This window comes from Erythrolamprus reginae, unplaced genomic scaffold (assembly GCF_031021105.1).
Source record: "Erythrolamprus reginae isolate rEryReg1 unplaced genomic scaffold, rEryReg1.hap1 H_6, whole genome shotgun sequence".
NCBI lineage: Eukaryota > Metazoa > Chordata > Lepidosauria > Squamata > Dipsadidae > Erythrolamprus > Erythrolamprus reginae.
Window position 1 is genome coordinate 1021097 of NW_027248517.1, and position 26680 is coordinate 1047776.

At 42.4% G+C, this 26680-nt stretch overlaps 1 protein-coding gene across 4 annotated transcripts in view; it reads right to left on the reverse strand.

The window, feature by feature from the left end:
• Positions 1–26680, reverse strand: part of LOC139155791 (cilia- and flagella-associated protein 47-like) — a 513090-nt gene that overhangs the window by 91375 nt on the left and 395035 nt on the right. For all 4 annotated transcript variants that reach the window (XM_070731069.1, XM_070731068.1, XM_070731067.1 and 1 more), the window contains 2 exons: positions 24186–24345; positions 17086–17183 (listed from right to left, as the gene is read on the reverse strand). In XM_070731069.1, the coding sequence (XP_070587170.1) occupies positions 17086–17183; positions 24186–24345 (258 nt within the window). The remainder of the gene's footprint in view (positions 1–17085; positions 17184–24185; positions 24346–26680) is intronic.

Sequence of the window (26680 nt, forward strand, 5' to 3'; positions counted from 1 at the left end):
GTGGACCTGTGAATCTGCAAAAAAATGTTGGCAAAAAATTAAAAAACTTCTTGGTCAAGTTACATCACAGATTAGAACACCCAAACTAGAACTTTTCCTCTTAGGAATCTTTAGACAAAAGTTTTCAAAAGAATGGGGGGCGGAGCCAACTGTGGAACTGAACGGTTGGTGTGGAGCCGAGCTCCGTCAAACACCACCATTTTATAGGTACTCAAAGGTCCCTTGGGGACCACAGACCCTGCGGAAAAGGGTCTGTCAGAAAGGGGGTGCCGTTAGTTCGATTCCAAGGCGGCAGCCGGATCAACGGAATGGAATATCTCCTACAAGATTGTGTGCCTGTAAGCTAGGAGCAACATGGCGGCCTAGATCATTCCCAGCTGGAGGAAACTAAATTGATACTAGCGAGGTGACCGAGACGGCGGAGCTGACTAACAACATATCGGAACTGGATACATCATGAAATTACTGTTTACAAGTGAGTCTTTCCACGGGGCAACGTCACTAAAACTAAAACTATAACTAATTATAAACACTTAAGACCCGAGAAGGAGGAGGGAGGACTTGCCATCTTCCTCCCCCCGGCTGGCGGCGACCCAACGCTCGAGTCAATAAATATCACAAAAAAACCCAACCCCCATCACGCAAGACTTTTACCTCGTATTAAGAAGACCTGACGTCCCACGAGGAATCTTAAAATATAAAGAAATGCTCTTTTTTCACCTGAAGCTTCAATAGAGGACCCGATTGAATAGCGCGATTCCTTCACTTTCCTTTTTGCTTTTACTGCTGCGTCACACTCGGCTGGCCCTGGGAGAACAACTTGATACTTTTGGGCTTCTTCCGTCCTGTTTTGTCTGCGGGGGAAGCGGAGGCCTGCAGGTGGCGATTCGGAGGGTTTTGAAGATTTGAGGCGATTACTGACTGCTATTGAAGAGGGAGTGGAGGAGACACCTGACGAGACCGGAATAGCCGGTTTTTGCGGTTTTTGAAAGGAGAGGCACGTCGGAGGAGGAGCTCCCCTGTCTAAGCGGCGGAAATACAACTAGGAGGCTTCTCTTTTGAAATCGAAAGTCGGAGAACTCTGATCTGACTGGGATCTAACTACGACGCCGTTAGAAGCAACGGGAAGAAGAGGGAACGTCTAACAAAATCCCAGCTTATCCTTGACTGATTTTGCGAAGTTACGTGAGTTTGACTAAGCCTAAATTTCTCCCGGTGAAAAGAAGAAACACGGAATGGCTCTAAACGAGCCTAAATCTCAAGCTACTCACTACTCTATTTGTCCTCCACCATTAACTTGCCTCTGTTTGGAAAATTAATTTGACTTTGCAGATTCTGACACGAAGAAACCGAGAAAGGGTTTGACCCATTGAACCATCTATATAAACCTCTTGGCTGTAAAGTTTCATTCATCTCTGTTTTGCTACTGTCAGAATACTTGCTTATTACTGTCAACATATTTACGTAACTACATCAATTGATATTTATACACTATTTATAACTATTTACAACTTATTAATTAATTTAAAGTATTACTAGATTACCCTATTATAATAAGATATTAATTGATATATATTCAACACCTATTTATAAATATAAGCTTATCAGTAGATTATAAATTGATCAGTAGACTATTAGGATATTTTACTATAATTCTGTTACAATACGATATTTTCCCTATTAACTATTAGATACTACAACTAATTTCTTTATTACTATTAATTGCCAGAAATATTAGCTATTAAAAATATTATAGAATTTTAGAAATGAAATCTACTAACCTTGCTTAGCCTTTACCTATAATTCTGTCCTTACTATCTACCTAATTGTTTAATTTATTAGCTTTACTTATAACATTATACAACATGTTTTAAAGATATTAAGAATTTATGGAATTTTGAATGAATTATGCATTTTTACTTCTGACGGTTCACCATTTTTAGAAAACTTATGAAATATCCTCACTTATATAGATATATTATTATTGTAAAATTTGAGTAACTTTCTCTGTTGGGAGGAACTACCGATAAAACCTATAACCACTGAACGTAATCGAAGCTGAAATACCATATACCCCTTTAATAGCCTCTGATATTTGTATATATATATATATTTAATAGTATAATCTATTGGAGTTATATATCTATCTAATCTGCCAGATATAAGTTTTACTCTTTCCCTTTCTTGCTAAACTCTTCCTCTTACTTCTATATGACAGTAGCCTAGAGGATCTTTGCTATTAATCATCAGAACTGCTATCTCTCTACTTGAATATTTAATATATTACTTAAGCATACTATTTCCATTTAACTCTGGAAGGGACTATTAGAGATCTATACAAGTGGGCTAGTTGGTGGAATATTGTCAAAATGACAAGCCTTTCTAACTTGTCTAAACTAGGATCGGGGAAGAGGTCAATTAACCAATCCACCTCAGCTATACCTAGCCCCTTTACCCAGAGATCATTGGAGGATATGCTCCCCAGAGAAAGGTCCAATTCTTATAAAGATTTACAATCTATGTTGCTGCAAATGCAGGAATTAATGCTTAAGAATCATGAAGATATCAAGAAAGAAATAGGGGAAGTGAGAAACGATACTTCTGAGTTAAAAGAAAGAATGCAAAATATGGATAAAAGGCACGAGGCTTTCCAGCAACAGATGCTAAAACAAGAACAAAAAATTCAGGATTTGGAAGATAGGATAGACCAGGACCATAGACAAATGGAAGACCTGACTGAAAAACTAGTCCAAGCCAATAAGGAACTAGAAAATACCGTAATCCAACTTGAGAGCGAAAAGGCCAACCACTTCCTTAGATTTCAAAACCTTAGGGAGGAGAAAAGTGAGGACTTACCAGACATCATGGCAGACATTCTGTCAAAGGCGTTGGGCGTAGAAAAAGACACAATGCTAAACGAAATCGACGAAATATATAGAATTAACACCAACTACGCCAGACGCCACAACCTCCCCAAGGAAGTCCATATTAAATTAGTTAAAAAATCAGTCAGGGACAAAATACCCCATAGAGCCTGTGAAGACCCCATAGAATATAAAGGGAGACAGCTGGTTATCTTAAAACAAGTTCCGAAACATGTAAGAGACCTACGTAAGCCATATACCTTTCTATCTGCCAAACTGACTAGACATAACATTAATTTCAGATGGCTAGTCCCAGAGGGAATGCTAGTGACTTGGCAAGATAAAAAAATAAAAATAGACTCAATTGATAAAACCGAAGAATTCTTTGAAAAAAATTTCACTAGTGACCAGACAGCTGATACAAAAAATTATAAGGAAACAAAGAACCCTCTGCCAACAACTGATCAATTAACGGACCAGATTCCAAACAGACCAGAAGGAATACTGGCTATTGATAATATAACCACGGGAAATAATGGCTATGCAGGCATACCAAAAGAGACTAGAAGTACTAGGGCAACTAGACCCAAATACAGATAACTCGAATTTGGTTCAAAAAACGACTAACTGGGGAATTGAATTATATCAAATCAATATAAATGGTTTGAATGCACCAAAAAAAGGAAATCAAATTCTAAATAAAATTGCTAAACTAAACCTGGATATTATTGCAATGCAAGAAGTACACATTTACAAAAACATCCCCAAAAGAAAGAAATAAAACAAAAAATGTCCCAGATAAAACACGAATTAAACTTAGTAGATCAACAAAATTTAGCACAACAAATTAAAGCAGCAATCAATATAATTTCGAAAATGCTAGTAAACCTAGGAAATGGTTAGCTAATAAACTCAAAAAACAAAGAGAAAAGAAACTCATAAACTGTCTCAAAACGAAAAACAGGGAACTATGCCACGACTTGGAAAAAACCCCCCAGATAGCTAGGGATTTCTACAGCAATCTTTATGATAACCATGAAAATACACTTAATAAGTTACAAGACCAAAAAATACAAGAAATTTTTGATCAGGCCAATCTCCACAAAATTCCAAAAGAAACGAAAGACATATTAAATAAGGCAATCACTACTTCAGAATTAAAAGAAGCAATCAAAAGCCAGAAAAATAATAAAGCCCCTGGCCCCGACGGCCTTCCACCTGAATTCTATAAAGATCTTCCCACTGAAATGGAAAAGGCTCTGTTAGAAACGCTAAATAAGGCTCTAGACAAAGGCAAAATTCCAACATCCTGGACAGAAGCTAACTTAGCACTAATAGCAAAAAAGGATACGGACCCTACAGATATAGCCAATTATCGACCTATCTTTCTTTTAAATGCAGATTATAAAATTTTCAGTTCTATCTTAGCCAGTAGAATTAAAAACTTTCTAAACCAATTCATACATTCGGATCAAAATGGCTTCCTTCCAGGGAGACAGATAAAGAACAACATTAGAATAATATTGGATACCCTGGAATACTATGAAACCCACAGCGAAAAACAAGTGGCATTAATATTCCTTGATGCCCAGAAGGCTTTCGATAATGTGTCCTGGAAATTTATACTTAAACAATTTGAATATATGGAATTCGGCCCTAAATTCATAAACGCAATAAAAGCTATATATATTTATCAATCAGCTTATATTATCCTCAATGGAGATATTTCAACAAAAATCTTTTTACATAAAGGAACTAGACAAGGTTGCCCATTGTCTCCACTACTCTTCATCTTAACATTAGAAGTCCTAACAAGAATCATTAGAAAAAAGGAAGATATAAAAGGCCTAAAGTGCAAAAATGAAATTTATAAACTATAAGCATTTGCGGACGATCTTGTATTTATTTTAGAGGACCCACTAGAATCAGGACCTAAATTACTTGCCATCCTAGAAGAATACGGCACGGTAGCAGGACTTAAAATAAACAAAACCAAAACCCAAATTTTAACCAAAAACATGAGAGAACCACAGAAAGCCATTTTAAAGGCCAAACTAGACATCCAGATAGTAAAAAAAATCAAATACCTTGGCATTAATTTGACGAATAAAGTGTCCAGTCTAAAAGAAAATAATTATAATAAACTAATAGACAAAATACAATCTGATCTGACAAAATGGAAGAAACTACAACTCTCTTTACTAGGTAGAATAGCGGCCATAAAACTTAACATCTTGCCCAAAATACTATTCCTATTCCAAACAATTCCAATCCAATTGAAACAAGAATTTTTTATAAAATTGAATAAAATTACCAGTAATTTCATTTGGCAGAACAAACGTCCAAGAATTCGCTTAAAATATCTACAGGACAGGAAAGAAGAAGGAGGCTTGGCACTTCCAATCTGGAAAGATTATTATATTGCCGCATCCCTATCATGGATGAGAGAATGGATGAGCCTATCTAATACCAGACTACTTAATCTAGAAGGTCACGACCTCCATTTAGGATGGCACTATTATTTATGGGATGAAAAGCCCAAGACCCACAAATATTTTACCAACCATCTGATTAGGAAATCGTTAATATGTACCTGGAAAAAAATTAAGATAAAACTTTACAAAGGAATCCCACTATGGTACGCTCCATTAGAAGCATATGTGCATCCCAATTTTCATAAAAAAAATAATATAATAAGGTACAAGGACATAATAAATCCCAATGGTGAAATCAGATCTAGGACAGAATTAGAAAATCTCGGTCAAAAAACGGAATGGTGGGAATACCTACAGATACAAACTAAATTTAATAAGGATAAAAGTAAACCTGGAATAGTTAAAAATGCTCCACTAGACAAATTATGCACAGGACCCCAGGAACAATTAATCAAGAAATTTTATTCCTACTTAAATTTCAACGAATTGGATAATATTAATACAAAAATTAACGTAAAACAGTGGAATCTGGACCTCAAAAAAGAGATCAAAGAAGATGAATGGCAATTACTCTGGAGCAGAAATTTCAAACTAACCATAGCCATGCTACAGGTGGCACATTACTCCGATAAAACTAACAAAACTAAACAATAAACTTTCACCATACTGTTGGAAGTGTCACCAAGAAATAGGCACTTATTTCCACCTATGGTGGCAATGCATAAAAGCACAGAAGTACTGGAATATAATTGGACTCTGGATCGATGAAATACTAAATTTGAAAATTGAAAAAAACCCTGAATGTTTCCTTTTAGGCATTCTTAGACAAAATCTGCCTAAAACCCAAATACATTTAATTGTCCATTTAGTTACAGCAGCCAGACTAACCTTCGCACAGTGGTGGAAAAATGAGGATATACAGTGATCCCCCGCTCGTTGCGAGGGTTCCGTTCCAGGACCCCCCGCAACGAGCGGGTTTTCGTGAAGTAGCTCTGCGGAAGTAAAAACACCATCTGCGCATGTGCAGATGGTGTTTTTAACTTCCGCAGCGCTAGCGAGGAGCCGAAGATTGGGGGCGGCGCGGCTGTTTTAAAACGACGGCGGCGGACAAGCCGTTCGCTGGCGCTCGCTCTCGCCGCTTTCGAGCTGAGTCCTGAAGCGAATTCGCTTCAGGACTCAGCTCGAAAGCGGCGAGAGCGAGCGCCAGCGAACGGCTTGTCCGCGCTCGCTCTCGCCGCTTTCGAGCTGAGTCCTGAAGCGAATTCGCTTCAGGACTCAGCTCGAAAGTGGCGAGAGCGAGCGCCAGTGAACGGCTTGTCCGCCGCCGCCGTTTTAAAACAGCCGCGCCGCCCCCAATCTTCGGCTCCTCGCTAGCGGGCAGGCAGGCGGTGGACAAGCCGTTCGCTGGCGCTCGCTCTCGCTGCTTTCCAGCTGAGTCCTGAAGCGAATTCGCTTCAGGACTCAGCTGGAAAGCGGCGAGAATGAACGGCGTGGGCGGGCGAAGGGCGGGCGGCAGCGAGGAGTTTGCGTGGGCGGTGGGGAAACTCCTTGCTGATGCCCGCTGCTCGCCCTCCCGCCAGCAAGAGGGGGAAGACCCAGGGAAGCCGCCCAGCAGCTGATCTGCCGGGCGCCATCTACGCATGCGTGCCCATAGAAAAAAGGGCACGCATGCGCAGATGGTGTTTTGACTTCCGGGTTGAAAAATCGCAAATTACCCTGTTCGCAATGGTCGGGGACGCAATAACCGGGGGATCACTGTACCTCCGAAAGACGCAATAATTAAAAAAATTAAATACTGTGCAGAGATGACAAAATTAACTATACTAGTTAGGAATGAAACAACGTCCTCTTTTAATAATTGTTGGGATCCTTTTTACAGTTGGTTAGAAAAAAAAAAGAGAATACCATGTTACATAATTGAAATGATGGTTGCAAACTCGACCAGATACAAATCCGATATATAGCTTTCTCATATTTTTGGCTATAGTGATAAGAGACTTTAGATATATATTGACAGAATACTTACTACTAAATTTTATAATCTCTATATTTAGATTAATTCAACGCTTGCACTTAAATACCCAGACGACTCACCTGATACTAGGGAATGAGCTAATAAATTAGGAACTGGTTCCCGTTTTCAATACAGCTCCCCCAGATATTCGCCAACTCCTTTACTTTCTCTATTTTCTCTGTTTCCTTTGTCCTCTCTACCCTTTCCCCTCTTTTTTCTATTCCCTTCTTTCTCATTCTTTCTTTCCCTTTCTATAAATTTCTATGTTCATAAATTGTTATACCATGCTAAGACTTAATTGTTTTCTGTTTTGATCAACTTTTATGTTTTGTATATTTGTAAATAAAAATAAAAAATTTAAATTAAAAAAAAAGTTTTCAAAAGAAGATCGATATCTTATCATGCAAATCCTTACAGCAGCCAGAACTGCCTATTTGCAGTACTGGAAACAAGAAACTACTCCAACCACATTAAATATTTTGAGAAAAATAATGGAATATGCAAAGATGTCTAAAATAACAATGGAGATACAAAATAAGCATGAACCAGACTTTTACAAGGCCTGGGAGAAGTGGTATCACTGGATATCCAAAAAAAATATATCTAAAAATGCTTTTTAAAGAAGAAAAATCCCACAACATCTCTCCTGTTCAACACGACAACACATGAACGCAGTTTAATAATTTACTATTAAACGGTATCGATCAGGACAAACTGAACATAGATATCAAATTCTGCAATCTAAATTTTTATTTTCTTCTGAATAGTCAAAACATCTATAGCATTTGAGACATTGATACATATACTTATGAATTCTTACTAACTTAAGATATTTGCTTATTTACACCTACTACTCTTTCGCACCATAAACTCGTACAACTCTAAATTGTCTGCTATGTTACAGACACCCCTCCCTCTTTTCTTACTTTCTTTCCTATCCTTTTCCCTATTCCCCTCTCTATCCCTTTGTGTCTTTTATTTTATTTTCTTACTCCATATTATTTATACTCTTTATTCTACTTTGATTATAAATATACATATTACGTTCTACTAATTTTACACTATACTATGTATTTTGTTATTTTTCTGTTACGTTTGTTTCTCCTTTTTTATGTTAATATTTAATAAACATTTTTTTTTTAAAAGTTCAAGGATGTAAAAGAAGAAATTGTTTACATGAGATCATGGTGGTAAATCAAAGCGTCCTTTACTCTCAGATGTTAGTTGGAATAAATTGATGGTAGTTAGATACGGTGTTTCCTGGTCTCATCTGCAGCCTCACTTCTACTCTTCTCATGGATGTTCCGATGGGGTGTTGGGCCTTCGAGTGAATGCATCTTCTGCTTGCCTTTCCTGTCTTTGTTGCTATCCTGGCCAGCTGCTCTCACCCACTAGCAAGGCAGCAGAACTCTCCTATATTGGCTCCACAGTTCCTTTGCTGGTGCTGCCTCTGCCAACCGCTCACACGCACTGGCCCCGACAGCACCACTCACCTCCATCTCCTCCACAACCGTTGGTTTGGTGATGCAGCTTCTCTCCAGCAGCTCCACAGCTCTGCAGCTCTCATCACCACCAGCTCTTGTCCTATTGTCACAGCCACTGCCATCACCAGCCGCTCTCACCCGCTGGCATTTAACAATCAAATTATTGGCAGGGCAACCTGGCAGTTCGGTTCACTTCACACCATCAGTCTCTGTTCCCATGCTGATGTTGTGAGCACTTCTTGTCCACCTCTAGTAATATCAGATTCTGAGGAGGCTGAATCAGGCCTCTCTGGATATCCGGGGACAGGGGGAGTTGCCAGATGATGCAGAGTGAGAGTGAGGGAGAAAGTGACCTGAATGAACCCGAGGAACCACCAGAGGGGGCTGATATAACAATGGGGAAGTGGTCTCAGTTGAAGGGTGAAGAAGACATTAGAATGGATGATCCATTATTAGATGCCAATATCGGAAAATGCTGAGAAGTCAACAGGACTTTAATAGTAAAATGAAATAAGCTTACAGCTTTACCTCTTTGGGATTTGATGTCACTTCCAGTCAAGGAAAGGATTTGAGGTAATTGGGTGTGGGGTTTCAACACCATTCATGGAAGAGGTGTTAGAGTGTGTGGGTGCTTGAAAAAGGCTCAAATACATTATTCCTGCTTTACTAAAGGACATTCTCAGCCAAATGATGTTTGCCTTAGATTCCGGTGAACTGTTTTTATTCTCTTGTATGTTAATTTCTCCCTCCTTTTGCAGAAAGAATGTCATTAGGCCGAAGCTGGCGTTCTTCCCAGAACCTTATCAAATATTTTTCTCAGAGACAAAATACTCCCTGATCTTTTTCTGCAGACTGTTTTTGTTTTATGCTGAATTCTCCTAATAAAGAGTGTGATTTTAACATGAATTAGTGGAGTTTGAGTTGCTGGGTTCGCTCCGAGAGACTGTGCACAGAACAGCGGCCGCCATCTTTTGTCTCCTTTGTATCCTTGGCTCTTCAGTTGTCACAAACATAGCCATATAGATTTGCCCCTTGAGATCCTGCAATCCATCAGACAACAACTCAGACCCCCCAAGAAAACCGGAACTCTCTGGTGCAGTTTGAATTTCAGGCAAAAAAAGCCTTGTCATGGTCGTAACAGTTGTTATTCACCTTTGTTCACTCCTTGCTCCTCTCAGCTGCCATTGGAACCCTTTGAGGAATGGATAGGGGGAGAAAGCCATATGGATTGCATCATTCAGGAAGAGAGCCTGAGAATGTCTGCTTGTCACTTTTCACACCTGCGGATTGGTTAAATTCACATTGGACAGTTGACGGGAGATTCCAATTTCTTTTATTCCTATTGTATTACCCTAAGGATCCCAAACATTACTTTGCTTTTGCCCGGCTTTCTCTTTTTCAATAAAAGCTTCATTTTGAAATGCAAGGCTTCAAGAGTCTTCACTTCCTTGATTAAGATAGAGGCTGGGTCTTATCCTCTCATTTCCTGAAGAGCTAGTTCTTTAAGATTTGTCTTATATTCAGATACAGGAGCCGATGCCGGTGTCTGGAGGCTGTTGGGGCCTGGATGGGTGTCAACAGACTCAAACTCAACCCGGATAAGACGGAGTGGCTGTGGGTTTTGCCTCCCAAGGACAATCCCATCTGTCCTTCCATTACCCTGGGGGGGGGGAATCATTGACCCCCTCAGAGAGGGTCCGCAACTTGGGCGTCCTCCTCAATCCACAGCTCACATTAGAGAACCATCTTACAGCTGTGGCGAGGGGGGCGTTTGCCCAGGTTCGCCTGGTGCACCAGTTGCGGCCCGATCTGGACCGGGACTCACTGCTCACAGTCACTCATGCCCTCATCACCTCGAGGTTCGACTACTGTAATGCTCTCTACATGGGGCTACCTTTGAAAAGTGTTTGGAAACTCCAGATCGTGCAGAATGCAGCTGCGAGAGCAGTCATGGGCTTACCTAGGTATGCCCATGTTTCACCAACACTCCGCAGTCTGCATTGGTTGCCGATCAATTTCCGGTCACAATTCAAAGTGTTGGTTATGACCTTTAAAGCCCTTCATGGCACTGGACCAGAATATCTCCAAGACCGCCTGCTGCCGCACGAATCCCAGCGACCGATTAGGTCCCACAGAGTGGGCCTTCTCTGGGTCCTGTCAACTAAACAATGTCGGTTGGCGGGCCTCAGGGGAAGAGCCTTCTCTGTGGCGGCCCCGACCTTCTGGAACCAACTCCCCCCGGAGATTAGAACTGCCCCTACTCTCCTTGCCTTTCGTAAGCTCCTTAAGACCCACCTTTGTCATCAGGCATGGGGGAACTGAGACATCTCCCCCGGGCATATACAATTTATGAATGGTATGTCTGTATGTATGTTTGTTTAGAAAATGGGGTTTTTAAAATATTTTTAAACTGAAATTTAGATTTGTTGTAAACTGTTTTCACTTGTTGTGAGCCGCCCCGAGTCTACGGAGAGGGGCGGCATACAAATCTAAATAATAAATAAATAAATAAATGTTTCCACTTAATTCCCTTAGTTAAGTGAGCCTATATTTCATCATATACTGTAGATCCTCTTTAAGGATGAATAACTACACCCTGATCTAACAACTGAAAGTTAAAGATATACTGCATATTCAACTTGTAAATCAATGCCGGCTGGCAGATCTCTGGGGAAGAGCCTTCTCTGTTGCAGCCTTAGTCCTCTGGAACCAACTTCCCCCAGAGATTCACACTGCCCCCACTCTCCTTGCCTTCTGAAAGGTGTTAAAAACACATTTATGCAAGCAGGTGAGTGTTAGTTCTGCTCTGGTCAGCAGTATGAATGAGGGATGATTCATTATTTTATACTGGGTTTATTTTATTTTTTCAATGTTTTAATTGTATTTATACTATTTTTATTATTGCCTATATTTTATTCTGTAAGCTGCCCTGAATCCGTGAGGAGAAGGGCAGCCTATAAATCAAATCAAATCAAATCAATCAATCAATCAAACAAACAATCAATAAATGTCACCTCTTCTTATTGGCTATTATCCATTTGGCAGAGATATCAAAGATAGCTTTTAGCCTTGCTATGAAGTTAGCATGCATATCTAAATGGTTCTGTTGCAAAAAAAAGGATCATATTGCAGATCTTCTGATAAAATAAAACTTTAATGTGAGATTATTTCCGTTGCTTCTGCCCTTGCCTAATCTAATTAATATAGACTGCCAGAATTTTGGATTCTTCCCTTTTGCCTTACAAATTTCTGTATTTGTACAGAATTCTATATTCAATGCAAAAATGCAAAAAAAGCTTTAGCTGCATAATTAGCTTAAAGTAAGTCACAAAATTGTCATACAAATTGATTTTTTATAAAATGAACTTTTCCTCCTCCAATTTACATCTTAAAGTTAAAATGGGATGTAATACAAATAGTTTTAATAAGCTATTAATTACTGCTATACAGCATATCAAACAATACCTTCAGTTTTCTTGGTTCAGCTTTTTCATATTAAGATAGAATTGATTTGATTGATTTAATGAAATGGCAGCGATGATCCAAGATAGTGTTGTCACAATTCAAAGTATTGGTAATGACCTATAAAGCCCTACATGGCATCGGACCAAAATACTTCCGGGACCGTCTTCTGCCGCACCAATCCCAGCGGCCAGTAAGGTCCCACAGAGTTGGCCTTCTCTGGGTCCCGTCGACTAAACAATGTCATCTGGCGGGCCCCAGGGGAAGAGCCTTCTCTGTGGTAGCCCCGGCCCTCTGGAATCAACTCCCCCCAGAGATTAGAACTGCCCCCACCCTCCTTGTCTTTCGTAAATTGCTTAAGACCCACCTATATCGCCAGGCATGGGGAAATTGAGATATCTCCCCTAGGCTTATATAGTTTTATGAATAGCATGGTTTTTAAATGTTGGGTTTTTAATGTGTTTTCTTTTAAACATTAGATTTGTCACATTGTACATTGTTTTATTATTGTTGTGAGCCGCCCCGAGTTTGCGGAGAGGGGCGGCATACAAATCTAATAAATTATTATTATTATTGTTTATGCTTCAAGTCTTACATTACATTAAAGTTAGTAAATTAAAATCTCCAATGATTGTTATGCATGGGAGATTCTTAATGTGGCTTGGCAAATTATAAATTCTCAAATGCTCATATTATGCCTAAATTATTCTTCAAATGATATTTAAATTCAAAATAGAGAACAAATAAATAGCAAGTATCTACTTGCTAGCTTCCATCAGTCTCTATCCTTGCATAGAAACATAGAAACATAGAAGACTGACGGCAGAAAAAGACCCCATGGTCCATCTAGTCTGCCCTTTTACTATTTCCTGTATTTTATCTTACAATGGATATATGTTTATCCCAGGCATGTTTAAATTCGGTTACTGTGGATTTACCAACCACGTCTGCTGGAAGTTTGTTCCAAGGATCTACTACTCTTTCAGTAAAATAATACTTTCTCATGTTGCCTTTGATCTTTCCCCCAACTAACTTCAGATTGTGTCCCCTTGTTCTTGTGTTCACTTTCCTGTTAAAAACACTTCCCTCCTGAACCCTATTTAACCCTTTAACATATTTAAATGTTTCGATCATGTCCCCCCTTTTCCTTCTGTCTTCCAGACTATACAGATTGAGTTCATTAAGTCTTTCCTGATACGTTTTATACTTCAGACCTTCCACCATTCTTGTAGCCCGTCTTTGGACCCGTTCAATTTTGTCAATATCTTTTTGTAGGTGAGGTCTCCAGAACTGAACACAGTACTCCAAATGTGGTCTCACCAGCGCTCTATATAAGGGGATCATACTATTATTTCACCTACTGTAAATAGGAGAGGTGTTCTTTTCTGTAACCTGCTAATTTTTCTTTTTTCTTTTTGAATTAGTAAATGCCAAACAGAGGGGAAAGTGTGTTCCGCTATTTTCCTTTCTGCATAAACTACTTTAGAACAAACTGCTGAAAAAGTAATACATGTGGTAATAGTTGGAGAGAGTTCTCTCTGTATGGAATTACTTTGGCAATCCTGAGCTAGCTACCCGTTTTCCAGACAATAGCAATTGTTCAAGCCCTATTTCATATCAAATAGGATATGCATGCTGCACACTAATACAGTTGTACCTCGTCTTATGAACTTAATTCGTTCTGTGACCAGGTTCGTAAATAGAAAAGTTTGTAAGATGAAACAATGTTTCCCATAGAAATCAATGTAAAAGCGAATAATGCGTGAAAACCAATTAGGAAAATCCAAAACTTTCAAGTCTTAAAAAAAGAAAGCAGAGAGGCGACTGGAGGAAGCAGTGGGCAAGAGGTTACTTTGGAAGCGAGATCGGGTGGAGAATGTAGCAGCAGGCAAGGGACATTTTGAAGAGAGTGCAGGTACAGAACGTAGCAGCAGGCAATGGGCATATTGAAGAGAGTTTGGGGACAAAACATAGCAGGAAGCCAGAGGCATATTGAAGAGAATTTGGGCACAAAACATAGCAGGAAGCCAGGGGCTTATTGAAGAGAGTTTGGGCACAGAATGTAGCAGCAAGCTACATCTTCAATATGTCCCTGGCTTGCTGCTACGTTCTGTGCCCAAACTCTCTTCAATATGCCTCTGGCTTGCTGCTATGTTCTGTGGCGGAACTCTCTTCAATATGCCCCTGGCTTCCTGCTACGTTCTGTGCCCAAACTCTTTTTAATATGCCTCTGGCTTCCTGCTACATTCTGTGCCCGAAGTCTCTTCAATATGCCTCTGGCTTGCTGCTACGTTCTGTGCCTGAACTCTCTTCCAAAATGCCCTGCACCTTTCGCTGCCTGTTCTCTCTCTTCGCCAATGCCTTGCCGCTTTGCCATGATGGTAGCAGAAGGGATGGTGGGGTGGAGATCCTGCACGGCAAAGCCTGGCTCCAGTTCCCTTGTGATAATCAGAGCCTACATACTTAAAAGTGCTTGTTTCGGTCGCTGCTCGCAGCAGCAGCAGCCGGTAGAGAAGCAAGGAAGAAGAGAAGAGGCAAAAAAATTCTGAATGCCCGGTTCGTATCTCAAAAAGTTCGTATGAAGAGGTGTTCATAAAACAAGGTACAACTGTACATATTTCTTTATTATACACAAGAATATTAAGTTTGACAAAGTGGCAATCTGGTCGACAAGACGTGCATACAATGTTGGCCCAATTGCATCTGTGGAATCCCACCCAGCCACCCTGTTTAAGGTGACTCACTCCTTCCTTAATCAGGGGGGAGTTTAGGAACCATTGCAGGGTAGTGCTGAGGCATTTAACCATTTTTTCACAGACTCCAATTGGAATGCAGAGTCGGCTGACAACAAATCAGTCGAGGTGACAGGAGACTGTCTTAGCTCACCTGTTTGGAGCAAGTTTGACCTGGCAACACCTGATGACGTGGACAAGTCCATTGGAGCTGTGAGTTCCGCCACCTGCCTATTGGATCCATGTCCCTCCTGGCTGGTTTCAGCAAGCAGGGAGGTGACACAGAGCAGGGTCCAGAAGATTACCAATGCTTCTCTGAGGGAGGGGTCCTTCCCAGCTCCCTACAAGAAGGCACTTGTGCACCCCCTCCTCAAGAAGCCTTCCCTGGACCCAGCTGTATTTAATAACTATCATCCTGTCTCCAACCGTCCCTTTATGGGGAAGGTTGTTGAGAAGGTGGTGTCACTCTCACTCCAGCTCCAGTGATCCTTGTAAGAAGCCAATTATCTAGGCCCTTGGCACTTAGGATTCAGACCTGGCTACAGCACGGAAATTGCTTTGGTCGCGCTGATGGATGATCTCTGGCGGGCCTGGGACAGGGGTTTATCCTCTGTCCTGGTGCTTCTTGACCTTTCAGCAGCTTTTGATACCATCGACCATGGTATCCTTCTGCACCAACTGGAGGGATTTGGAGTGGGAGTCACCATTTTACAGTGGTTCTCCTCCTACCTCTCTGATTGGTCATGGTCGGTGTTAGCGGGGGGTCAGAGATTGACTCCTAGGTCCCTACCTTGTGCAGTCCCTCAGGGGTCGATCCTCTCCCCTTGCTGTTTAATATCTACATGAAACTACTGGGTGAGATCATCCAGGGGCACAAGGTGAGTTACTACCAGATTGCTGACAATACTCAGCTGTACATTTCCACCCCATGTCCATTCAGTGAAGCAATGGAAGTAATGTGCCGGTGTCTGGAGGCTTTCAGGGTCTGGATGGGTGTCAGCAAGCTCAAGCTCAATCCAGACAAGACAGAGTGACTGTGGGTACTGCCTCCCAAGGACATGTCTATCTGTCCATCCATTACCCTGGGGGGAATTATTGACCCTCTCAGAGAGGGTCCGCTACTTGGCGCTCCTCCTTGATCCAAAGCTGACTTTAGAACACCATCTTTCAGATGTGGCGAGGGGGGCGTTTGCCCAGGTTCGCCTGGTGCACCAGTTGTGGCCCTATTTGGACAGTGATTTGCTCACAATCACTCATGCCCTTATCACCTCAAGATTTGACTACTGCAATGCTACCTTTGAAGAGTGTTTGGAAACTTCAAGTCGTCCAAAATACAGCTGCATGAGCAGTTTTGGGCCTTCCAAAATATGCCCACATCTCTCCATCACTCCATGGACTGCATTGGCTGCTGATTGGTTTCCGGACATAATTCAAAGTGTTGGTTATGACCTATAAAGCCCTACATGGCATAGGACCAGATTATCTCTGAGACCGCACGAATCCCAAAGTCCGGTTAGGTCCCACAGAGTTGGTCTCCTCAGGGTCCCATCAGCCAGACAATGCCAGCTGGCAGGGCCTAAGGGAAGGGCTTTCTCTGTGGTAGCCCCAGCCCTCTTGAATCAACTCCCCCCAGACATTCTCACTGCCCCCACCCTCCTTGCCATCCATAAGAATTTGAAAACACATTTATGTCGCCAGGCTTGGGGTCATTAGATCCCAGCCTCTGCCCAATGAATGTATTCAGTGTGATTGTATGTGACTCTTTGCTTTTAAATGTTTAGTTTTTTAAGATAATTTTAAAATTAATTATTTTATTAATTGACCTAGAAATGTTTTATTTATCGTAACTTTTTACCAAAATGTTGTAAGCCACCCTGAGTCCACGGAGAAGGGCGGCATATAAGTCCAATAAATAAATAAATAAAATAAAGAAGAAGGAACTGATTGATTATAACATCAATTGTAATTTACTTCATCATTTGAATGTTTGCTCTAAGTTCTGTGTATCTACAATTCCATTTATCTTAGCTTGGATCATAGCTGGAGAATGTTCTTTTCATATCACTCTACCCAATTTTTATTGTTCATTGATACCTGGAGCTGATTCATTGGGTGGAGCTTCAGGAATTCCATAAATTGGGTATATCCAACGGAGTCCTTTAAGTTCTTCATCCTTTATTACTACAGTTTGGCTGAGAAATACAAGCAACTTAAATATTAATATTATCATTTTAAAAAAATCCTAGTATAATCATTACTTTGTGGCATTATCTATTCATTTAAAACTTATTTGAAATCTCTTGTCTCAATAATATATCTGATACAAAATGTAATTTAAAAATCTACTTATCACAAAATTATGCCATTTATTTATTTATTTATTTATTACTTAGATTTGTATGCCGCCCCTCTCCGAAGACTCGGGGCGGCTCACAACATGTAAAAAACAAATCATAAGCAATCAGACAATTTAAAATATTTAAATATTTAAAAAACCCCATATGCTAACAGTCACACACACAGACATACCATGCATAAATTAAACGTGCCCAGGGGAGATGTTTCAGTTCCCCCATGCCTGACGGCAAAGGTGGGTTTTAAGGAGTTTACGGAAGGCAGGAAGAGTAGGGGCAGTTCTAATCTCCGGGGGGAGTTGGTTCCAGAGAGTCGGTGCCGCCACAGAGAAGGCTCTTCCCCTGGGCCCCGCCAACCGACATTGTTTAGTTGACGGGACCCGGAGAAGGCCCACTCTGTGGGACCTAATCGGTCGCTGGGATTCGTGCGGCAGGAGACGGTCTCGGAGATATTCTGGTCCGATGCCATGAAGGGCTTTAAAGGTCATAACCAACACTTTGAATTGTGACCGGAAATTGATCGGCAACCAATGCAGACTGCGGAGTGATGGTGAAACATGGGCATACCTGGGTAGGCCCATGACTGCTCTCGCAGCTGCATTTTGCACGATCTGAAGTTTCCGAACACTTTTCAAAGGTAGCCCCATGTAGAGAGCATTACAGTAGTCGAACCTCGAGGTGATGAGGGCATGAGTGACTGTGAGCAATGAGTCCCGGTCCAGATAGGGCCGCAACTGGTGCACCAGGCGAACCTGGGCAAACGCCCCCCTCGCCACAGCTGAGAGATGTTGTTCTAATGTGAGCTGTGGATCGAGGAGGACGCCCAAGTTGCGGACCCTCTCTGAGGGGGTCAATAATTCCCCCCCCAGGGTGATGGACGGACAGATGGGATTGTCCTTGGGAGGCAGAACCCACAGCCACTCCGTCTTATCCGGGTTGAGCTTGAGTCTGTTGACACCCATCCAGGCCCCAACAGCCTCCAGGCACCGGCACATCACTTCCACCGCTTCGTTGACTGGGCATGGGGTGGAGATGTAAAGCTGGGTATCATCCGCATATTGATGATACCTCACCCCATGTCCTTGGATGATCTCGCCCAGCGGTTTCATGTAGATGTTGAATAGCAGGGGGGAGAGGACCGACCCCTGAGGCACCCCACAAGGGAGAAACCTAGGAGTCGACCTCTGGCCCCCCACTAACACCGACTGCGACCGGCCAGAGAGGTAGGAGGAGAACCACTGAAGGACAGTGCCTCCCACTCCCAACCCCTCCAGCCGGTGCAGAAGGATACCATGGTCGATGGTATCGAAAGCCGCTGAGAGGTCAAGGAGCACCAGGACAGAGGATAAACCCCTGTCCCGGGCCCGCCAGAGATCATCCATCAACGCGACCAAAGCGGTTTCCGTGCTGTAACCGGCCCTGAAACCCGACTGCCGGGGACCTAGATAATCGGCTTCTTCCAAGGACCGCTGGAGCTGGAGTGCCACCACCTTCTCGACAACCTTCCCCATAAAGGGAAGGTTGGAGACTGGACGATAGTTGTTAAGTACGGCTGGGTCCAGGGAGGGCTTCTTGAGGAGGGGGCGCACAAGCGCTTCTTTATAGAGTGATGGAAAAACTCCCCTCCCCAAGGAAGCGTTGGTAATCTCCTGGGCCCAGCTCCGCGTCACCTCCCTGCTGGCCGAAACCAACCAGGAGGGACACGGATCCAGTAAACAGGTGGCGGAACTCACAGCTCCGATGGCCTTGTCCACTTCATCAGGTGTCACCAGATCAAACTCTTCCCAGACAGGTGGACAAGTACGTGCCCCAGTCACCTCGACTGACTCATTGTCAGTCGACTCTGTTATACAATTGGAGTCGAGATCGGCCCGGATCCGAGCGACTTTATCAGCGAAAAACGTGTTAAAATCCTCGGCACTACTCTGCAAGGGCTCCCCAACTCCCCCCTGGTTGAGAAGGGAGCGGGTCACCCTAAACAGAGCGGCCGGGCGGGATTCCGCTGATGCAATCAAGGCGGCATGGTACGCGCATCTTGCCGCCTTGAGCGCCACTTTGTAAGTCTTAATAAAAGCTCTTACAAGTGTTCGATCGGATTCAGACTTACTCTTCCTCCATCGCTTCTCTAGACGTCTCTTTTGGCGTTTCAACTCCCGGAGCTCCTCGTTGAACCATGGGGCTCTACGGGGTCTAACGCCTCGGAGAGGTCGCAAAGGCGCAATCCGGTCAAGAGCCCCCGCTGCAGCCGTGTTCCAGGCCTCCGCGAGAGACTCCGCCGAACTGTGGACGAGTGCACTAGGGCTGATCCCATTTCATAATATATGCCATCTACCAAACAATTAAAGTGGCTTTAATACAAAAGAACTGATTTAACATCAAAATAGAAAAAAAATAACAATACATGCACTGATGACATAAATAATTATAGCCTCTTTTACAGCTACTGACTGATATTACATTATTTATAGTGTTGGGCGAACCCATCGAATTTCGGGTTTGGCGGGTTTGGCCGAACTTGACAGCAGAGTTTGGGTAAGTTTGCCAAACCCAAACCCGAACCTGAACCCCAACACTTCTGGCCCCACCCTCCCATCTTCCGCCAAAGCAGCCCACAGCCGCCTGTTTCCTTTTATTTCTTACGGAAAAGGCTCGGACGCTGCAGACATGCCTTTTCAGTAAGAAATAAAAGGAGACATAAAAGGAGAAATAAAAGCCCCCCCCCCCCCGAATCCCAGTGTGGGCAGCAAGCAAATGGGATTCCCCACCTCCTTTTGCTTGTTGCGCCATTCCTGAGGTGGGGAAATTTTGGGCTCAGAGGTGGCACGGCTCTCCCCCCCTGTTGTGCCCATTGCCCAGGGCAGCCTTAGCTCACCCCGAGGCTCTTTGGAAAGAGGAGAGGGGCGGCAGCAGGCAGAGGGGAATCCCCCCCACTCTCCCAGCCTCTGCATGGTGGCGGAGGAAGGCGAACGACGAGGAGCTGTCGGCCACTCGGGAGGCTGGGAGGGAGGCAGGAGGAGGAGGGCTTTAAAAGGGCAGAGAAAATCCAAACCATTGGAACACAAAGAGGGAGGGGAGGCGTGGATTTCCCACAGATGGGGGGGGTGTTTCCAGCTGGTGGCTTTCAAAGGTGTGTGTGTGTGTGAGAGAGAGTGTTGTGTAAATATGTGTGTGAAAGTGTGTGTGAGAGAGAGAGAGAGAGAGAGAAAGTTGTGTGTGAGAGAGGGTGCATGTGTGCTTGTGTGTAGGTGTAGTGTGTGTGTGTGTGTGAGAGAGACCACACAGGTAAGGAAGGCTGGCAGGCAACGGGCATCGCCCCCCTCTTTTTTCACCTGCTGTGTGCCTTCCTCCATTGCTCCTCACCGGGGAAAGGGGTAGGAGAAAGGCGGGCACACCCCTTTGAAATCCACCAGCTGGAAACACACACATCTGTCTGTGGGAAATCCATGCCTCCCCTCCAATGGTCCAGATTTCCTCCACCCTTTTAAAGCCCTCCTCCTCCTTCTCCCATCTCCCGCCTCCCTCCCAGCCTCCCAACCGGCCGACAGCACCCCAGCGTTCGCCTTCCTCCACCACCACCGGCGCCCAGATCCTCTTCCTCTTCTCAGAAGATGACAGCCAGGTAGCGGCGCGGAAGCTGGGAGAGGAGGGGAATTCCCCTCTGCCTGCCACCCCCCCTTCCCTTTCCAAAGAGCGCCGGGGTGGACTTCAACTCCCAGAGTTCATCAGCCAGCTTTGCTGAGTCAGAGCCCTCCCCGTCCCGCCCACTGCGGTGTTCAAGCGAATGCCGAACCTGAACACGGACTTTTTAAAAAGTCCGGGTTTGGGTTTGGTATGCCGAACACCGCAAAGTTCTGCACGAACCCGAACTATTCAAGTTCGGTTTGCCCAACACTAATTATTTATAACAGAGATATTGACTCCCTCAATTAACCATTAGATCAGGCATGTTTTAATTTGTTTAAATCAGGAAAGATGGCAATTTGGCTCTTCTTATACAACCATCATTTCATTGAATTTAGTGGTTGTAAAGTATCAATACCTTCTTGGATAGCTGACAAATCTTATGAAATACTATAACCAAAGATGACTTTGTCCTACCTATACAGTCTAATAATTTTGGGCAGTACAGAATTACAGTACAGAAGTTTTATAGTATAAAATTCTTAAGATGTCCTACACTTGTTCAAATTTAATGTGTAATATTTTATATTATGTAATTATATAAATTATTTAATATATCAACTAAATTCACATAATGATTTCAAATTTAAATCAAATTTAGATAATTGTCAAGGGATTAAAGTGAGCCTCCTCCTCTTGGGGAAGGAGATGATTGAGGTCCACTTGAAGGGGTGTGCTAAGGAATTTGATGGAAGACAAAAATTGCTCGACTTTGTTCCCAGTTAGATGCCGGCATGGTTGCTGGTCTGGTGGAAGCCCCAGAGGCAGGTTCTTGCTGTGTTATCTGGGAACAGTTTGACACTGTTGCTTCCAAGGATGTGGACAGGATCTTAGGGAGTATGTGCGTAAGCACCTGTGTCTTAGACCCATGTCCCTCCTGATATGTGAAAGCTTCCCAGGAGGTGACAGGTGGGTGGACTCTGATGGTGATGCTTCCTACAGGAGGAGGCAATGCCCCAGCACTTCAATGAGGCTGTGGTCTTCCCACATCTTAAGAAGCCATCTTTGGACTCCACCCAATTGGATAATTTATGACCTGTCTCCAATCTTTCCTTTTGGGGGAAGGATGTTGAGAAGGTGATCATGAGGCAGCTCCAGAGTTTTCTGGATGAAATGGATTGTCTTAACTCTACCAGTCAGGATTCAGACCTGGATTTGGGAAACTATTGGTCACACTTTGGACGATCTCTGGCAGGAGCAGGATGGGGGTAGTGCATCCATCCTTGCTCTACTTGACCTCTTTGCAGTTTTCAATGCTATCAACCATGATATTCTCCTGAGGCAGCTTCAGGGAATAAGAGGCTTTGTGCTATCCTGGTTCACTTCCTTCCTCTGCAAGCCACTCTCAGTCAGTGTTGATGGGAAGGGAGAGATCTGGCTATCACCCACTGCTTACAGGGTTCCACAGGGCTCAGGGCTCTATCTGCTCTTGTTCAACATTTATATGAAGCCACTGGGTGAGAACATCTGTTACCATGGACCAATTATGAAATCTAAAATGTTTCCCTATCAGTTCTATGGGAATGGCTTATTTTGTGGGTGTGACTTGGATATCAGTTGGATGTTGCTTCAGGTGGGCATGTCCAGATGCCCACACCCCTCCCTGGACCCCACCAGCATGCATTGGAGCCTGTGGAAACACTGTGTAGTGCAGGAGCGGTGAGGAGTTCACAGAAGGCAGCAGTTTGTCCTCATGTGCGGAGAGCAGGTGAAGGTCCCTTGCCCCCAGCACCCCTCCTTCATGCAACCTGCTGCTGTCAAGTGGTCTGGATCATACCACCTGCTTCACTCATGGGGTGGATGTGCTGGAACTTCTGTGCTTCTTTGCAGCACAGCAAAGAAGTGATGTTGAGCAGGACTGGGGCAGCACAGCCTATTATATCTTTTTTTGCCACTATTTCATAGGTTTACCTGGCAAGGAGTTCAGGGGTGCAGCACTTCAGGCAGGCAATCTGCAGAGCAGAGACTGGGCTGGGCAGGGTGATTGAGCGATGATCGAGGGACTGGTTTGGGGACATGGCAAGCCAAGTCACTACTGGCTTGGCAAACCACCAGCACCTGCTGCTACTGGTACACAAGAATTGGTCCGAACTGGGAGCATTTCATCCCTGCCATGGACTGAGGTATCACTAATATGCCGATGATACTCAGATGTATGTCTTGGCCCATAGTGAGTTAAGTGATGCCATGTACTCCCTCTTGCAATGTCTGCAGGCTGTTAGGGGCTGGATGGGGAACAACAGGTTGAAATTAAACCCTTGGGTTTCATTGGCTCAGGGAGAATTGCCATCTTTGGCCTTGGATGGGGTGGCACCAACCCAAGAGACCCTGCACATAATCTGGAGGTTCTTCTAGATGCACAATGGCTGCTCAAATAACAGATGGAGGTCGTAGCCAGGAAGGCCTTTGTGCAACTGCAGGTTGTGCGCCAGTCATGCACTCCCTACTCACAGTTACTCATGACCTTGTAACTTCCCATCTTAACTATTGCAACATAGGGTTGTCCTTGAAGAACATCCGTAAAATCCAGTTGGTGCAAAATGCAGCAGCCCACCTTACACATATAAGATCTCTACTGCAGGAGCTGCATTGGTTGCAGATTTTCTTCCAGGTGCAATTCAAGATGCTGGTTGTTACCTTAAAAGCCATTCATGGCTTGGGAGCAGGTGATCTGAGGGACTGTCTCTTGCCAGTTACATCTATCAGACCCATCAGAACGGGGAGGCAGGGAATGTTGTGGGTCCCATCCCTCAGGGAGATACATCTGGAGGGACCCAGAAAATGAGCCTTCTCCATGGTGGCTCCCTTTCTCTGGGACATCATTCCCGCAGAGATTAGAATGGCCCTCACTCTAATACTCTTCTGTAAGGAGCTGAAGACCTGGTTCTTCCTGTGAGCCTGGGGAATCCAGAGTGGGATGGAACCCATTAAATGGCACATGAGTTCTGCTGTTGCTGGGGCGAGGGGGGTGGGTGGGTGAGAGTAATTTGGTTAAATTGTACTATATTAATTTATTAGATTATTTTTGTTAGTTTTTATTGTTTTAATTTGGTCTTTTATTCTGTAAGCCAACTTGAATTGCCATGGGCAAATAGGTAGCAATATAAATTAAACCAATCAATCAATCAACATGTTATGGATAATGATTACAATACTGACCTGTTTACTGATTCCCTTAATTCAAATGTGTCATCATAAGTCCAGTTTTCTTCATGGACCTTCTTAACTTCAATAACAAGAAAGGTTTCATAGAGTTTCATAGAAAGAGGGGCAAATAATATAGGAATATCAAGCTTGCTTTTTTGAGGTAAAATTATTCCTAAAAAATAGAAAATTAAATAGTATAAATAATTGCTTTGTTATTTACTCTTAATTATATAGTTTTAAAAATGTGCAGCACAAAAAGAAAGTCAATTGTTTATAAAGAACCTCTTTTTTATTTAAAAAAATCCACTATCATTTATAAGTAACATTAAAACTGTTATTTCCCAGAAGCAGGTAACCAGCTTACCACAAATGTTTGATATCTAAATAGTGGCACTATGAGAATAGCGGTTACTTAATTTACACATTGCTTCTTTAATGTCACTCTTATCTAATACAACCTTGAGATTATTTCTCTCTTTTAGGTTAACTTATACAAAATATCTTGCTATCTCTGTTTCTAATGGACAATCTTTAGCCTTTCAAAGGATTTACCATCATGGCATGATGAAATGATCCCTGGTTCTAGAACCCTGAGACCAATTCAGGCAGAAAAATAACATACCCCAAGGATCACTCTTAAAGCTGGATGGAGACAGGGAACCTAAGAATGATCCACAATAGTGATAAGGCAAGGAAGAACATTTGTGAAAGCCATATTTCTCTAGGAGAAATAATGCTACAAACTTATTAAAAGGTACTGGTAAATCATTTGAGTATTGTTATCAAAAGGATAAGGCTAAAACATTTGTTCAAGTTTGGATGCTAGATGATGAGATCTACACATCAGAAAACACTCCTCTAATTATGTGGGCATGCACACTGAATTTTCATAATTAAATCTGTTATGGGTTATGAGTTCACTAGAGCAAAAGCATAAAATGCTGGTCCTTGATTCAATCAGTATGGACAAAGTTGTTTTAAAGGAACTACCATATAGAAAAATATACCTTGACACAGAGGGAAAGGACAATTAAATTTTGTGTGTTAGGAATAAGTAAATTTTGATGAACTAAAATGGGCAGGTTGAAATCCTTTTATATAAAACCCATGCTAGAGGAACAAAAAGAAGAACACGAGTTCCATTTTTTAAAAAGTGTGCTAAATATATGTTTGACTAAAATTTAATAAACGACATGGGCATATATTTTAGAATCAATATTTAGATATGTACCATATTTTTTGCACTAGAAGTGCAAATAAGATAGTAAGATGCACCTAGCATTTGGGGAGGAAAACAAGATAAAAAATCTGCCTCTGCCTTCCAGCATCCATTGGTATTCATCTGGCTAGTGTTCTTGCAGCAAATAGAAAACAGAAAACAGCCTGGTTAGCTTCAGCATGTTATTGTAGCCTGATTTAGCATGAGCAGCTGATTGGATCTGCCTGCTGGAATACCACCGATCAACTGTTCCAGGCTGTGGGGATTGCTGCCACCCATCGCTGCCATCACCACTTATCACCACCTCCTATCTGTGCATCCCATTTTCAGCCTCTGTGTATCCTGTTTTTGGCCCATTCCATGGCAGCCTCCACCTATCACTGCCAATTTCCGCCATCTGTTGGCAGAAAAAAGTACTTCTTATAGTGTGAAAAACAATAATTACAATGTGTAGCAATTGTTTCCTTAACAATTTGCAAGAAATGCTAAACACAACATCAAAACAGAAAGTAAAACTACTAGAATGTGATCAGAATGTAAAAATAAGGAAATTGGAGGAGTCTGGAATTACAAATTGATTTGGATTGGATAAACACAACCATACATGAAATATATATCTAGCCAATTGGAAGATCATATAGACCTAAAGGAAATGGACTAAAAGCCCAATTTTTGAGGGTGTTATTATAAATTAATTAGTGGAAATTAAAGAGATTTGACAACCAAAAGGCTGAAGAGAACTTTTAATGGTGTTAAATGGATTTAAAATATAAAGGAATAAATTGTGTGTCTAATGGGAAAGAAAAGTGTTTTAAAATGGAGAGAGTCACTATTAAGCCAATAGAAAAATCATAGAAAAAACAAAAGGAATTGGATTGAAAGCCCAATCTTGAGGATAAGATTTGGCAACGTTAAAGTGACTGAAAATGATTGAATTAAAAGATTTTGAAGATAATATTTAAAGACTAAGTGAATTTCAGCGAATAGAGAATATACAGTATTCTGTAAAGAAATATATGTTGTCTATTGTGCTATTGGCAATAGACAACACCATCTACTTGTTGGAAGACTTATTTATGTTGACAGCTGAACTGACCTTGAACAGAAAGAATTATCTGGAAGTTTAAAAAAGGCTTAAAAACAGTGTACTTGCTGGTTTGAACTGGATTAGACTTTATTTGTGGAACCTGGTGAACTGTATTAGACTATTTTAAAAGACTAAATATTTTATGAAATGATGTAACTGGAAAAATAAGAACTTGAAGAAAATAATCTTTAAAGCACCAAG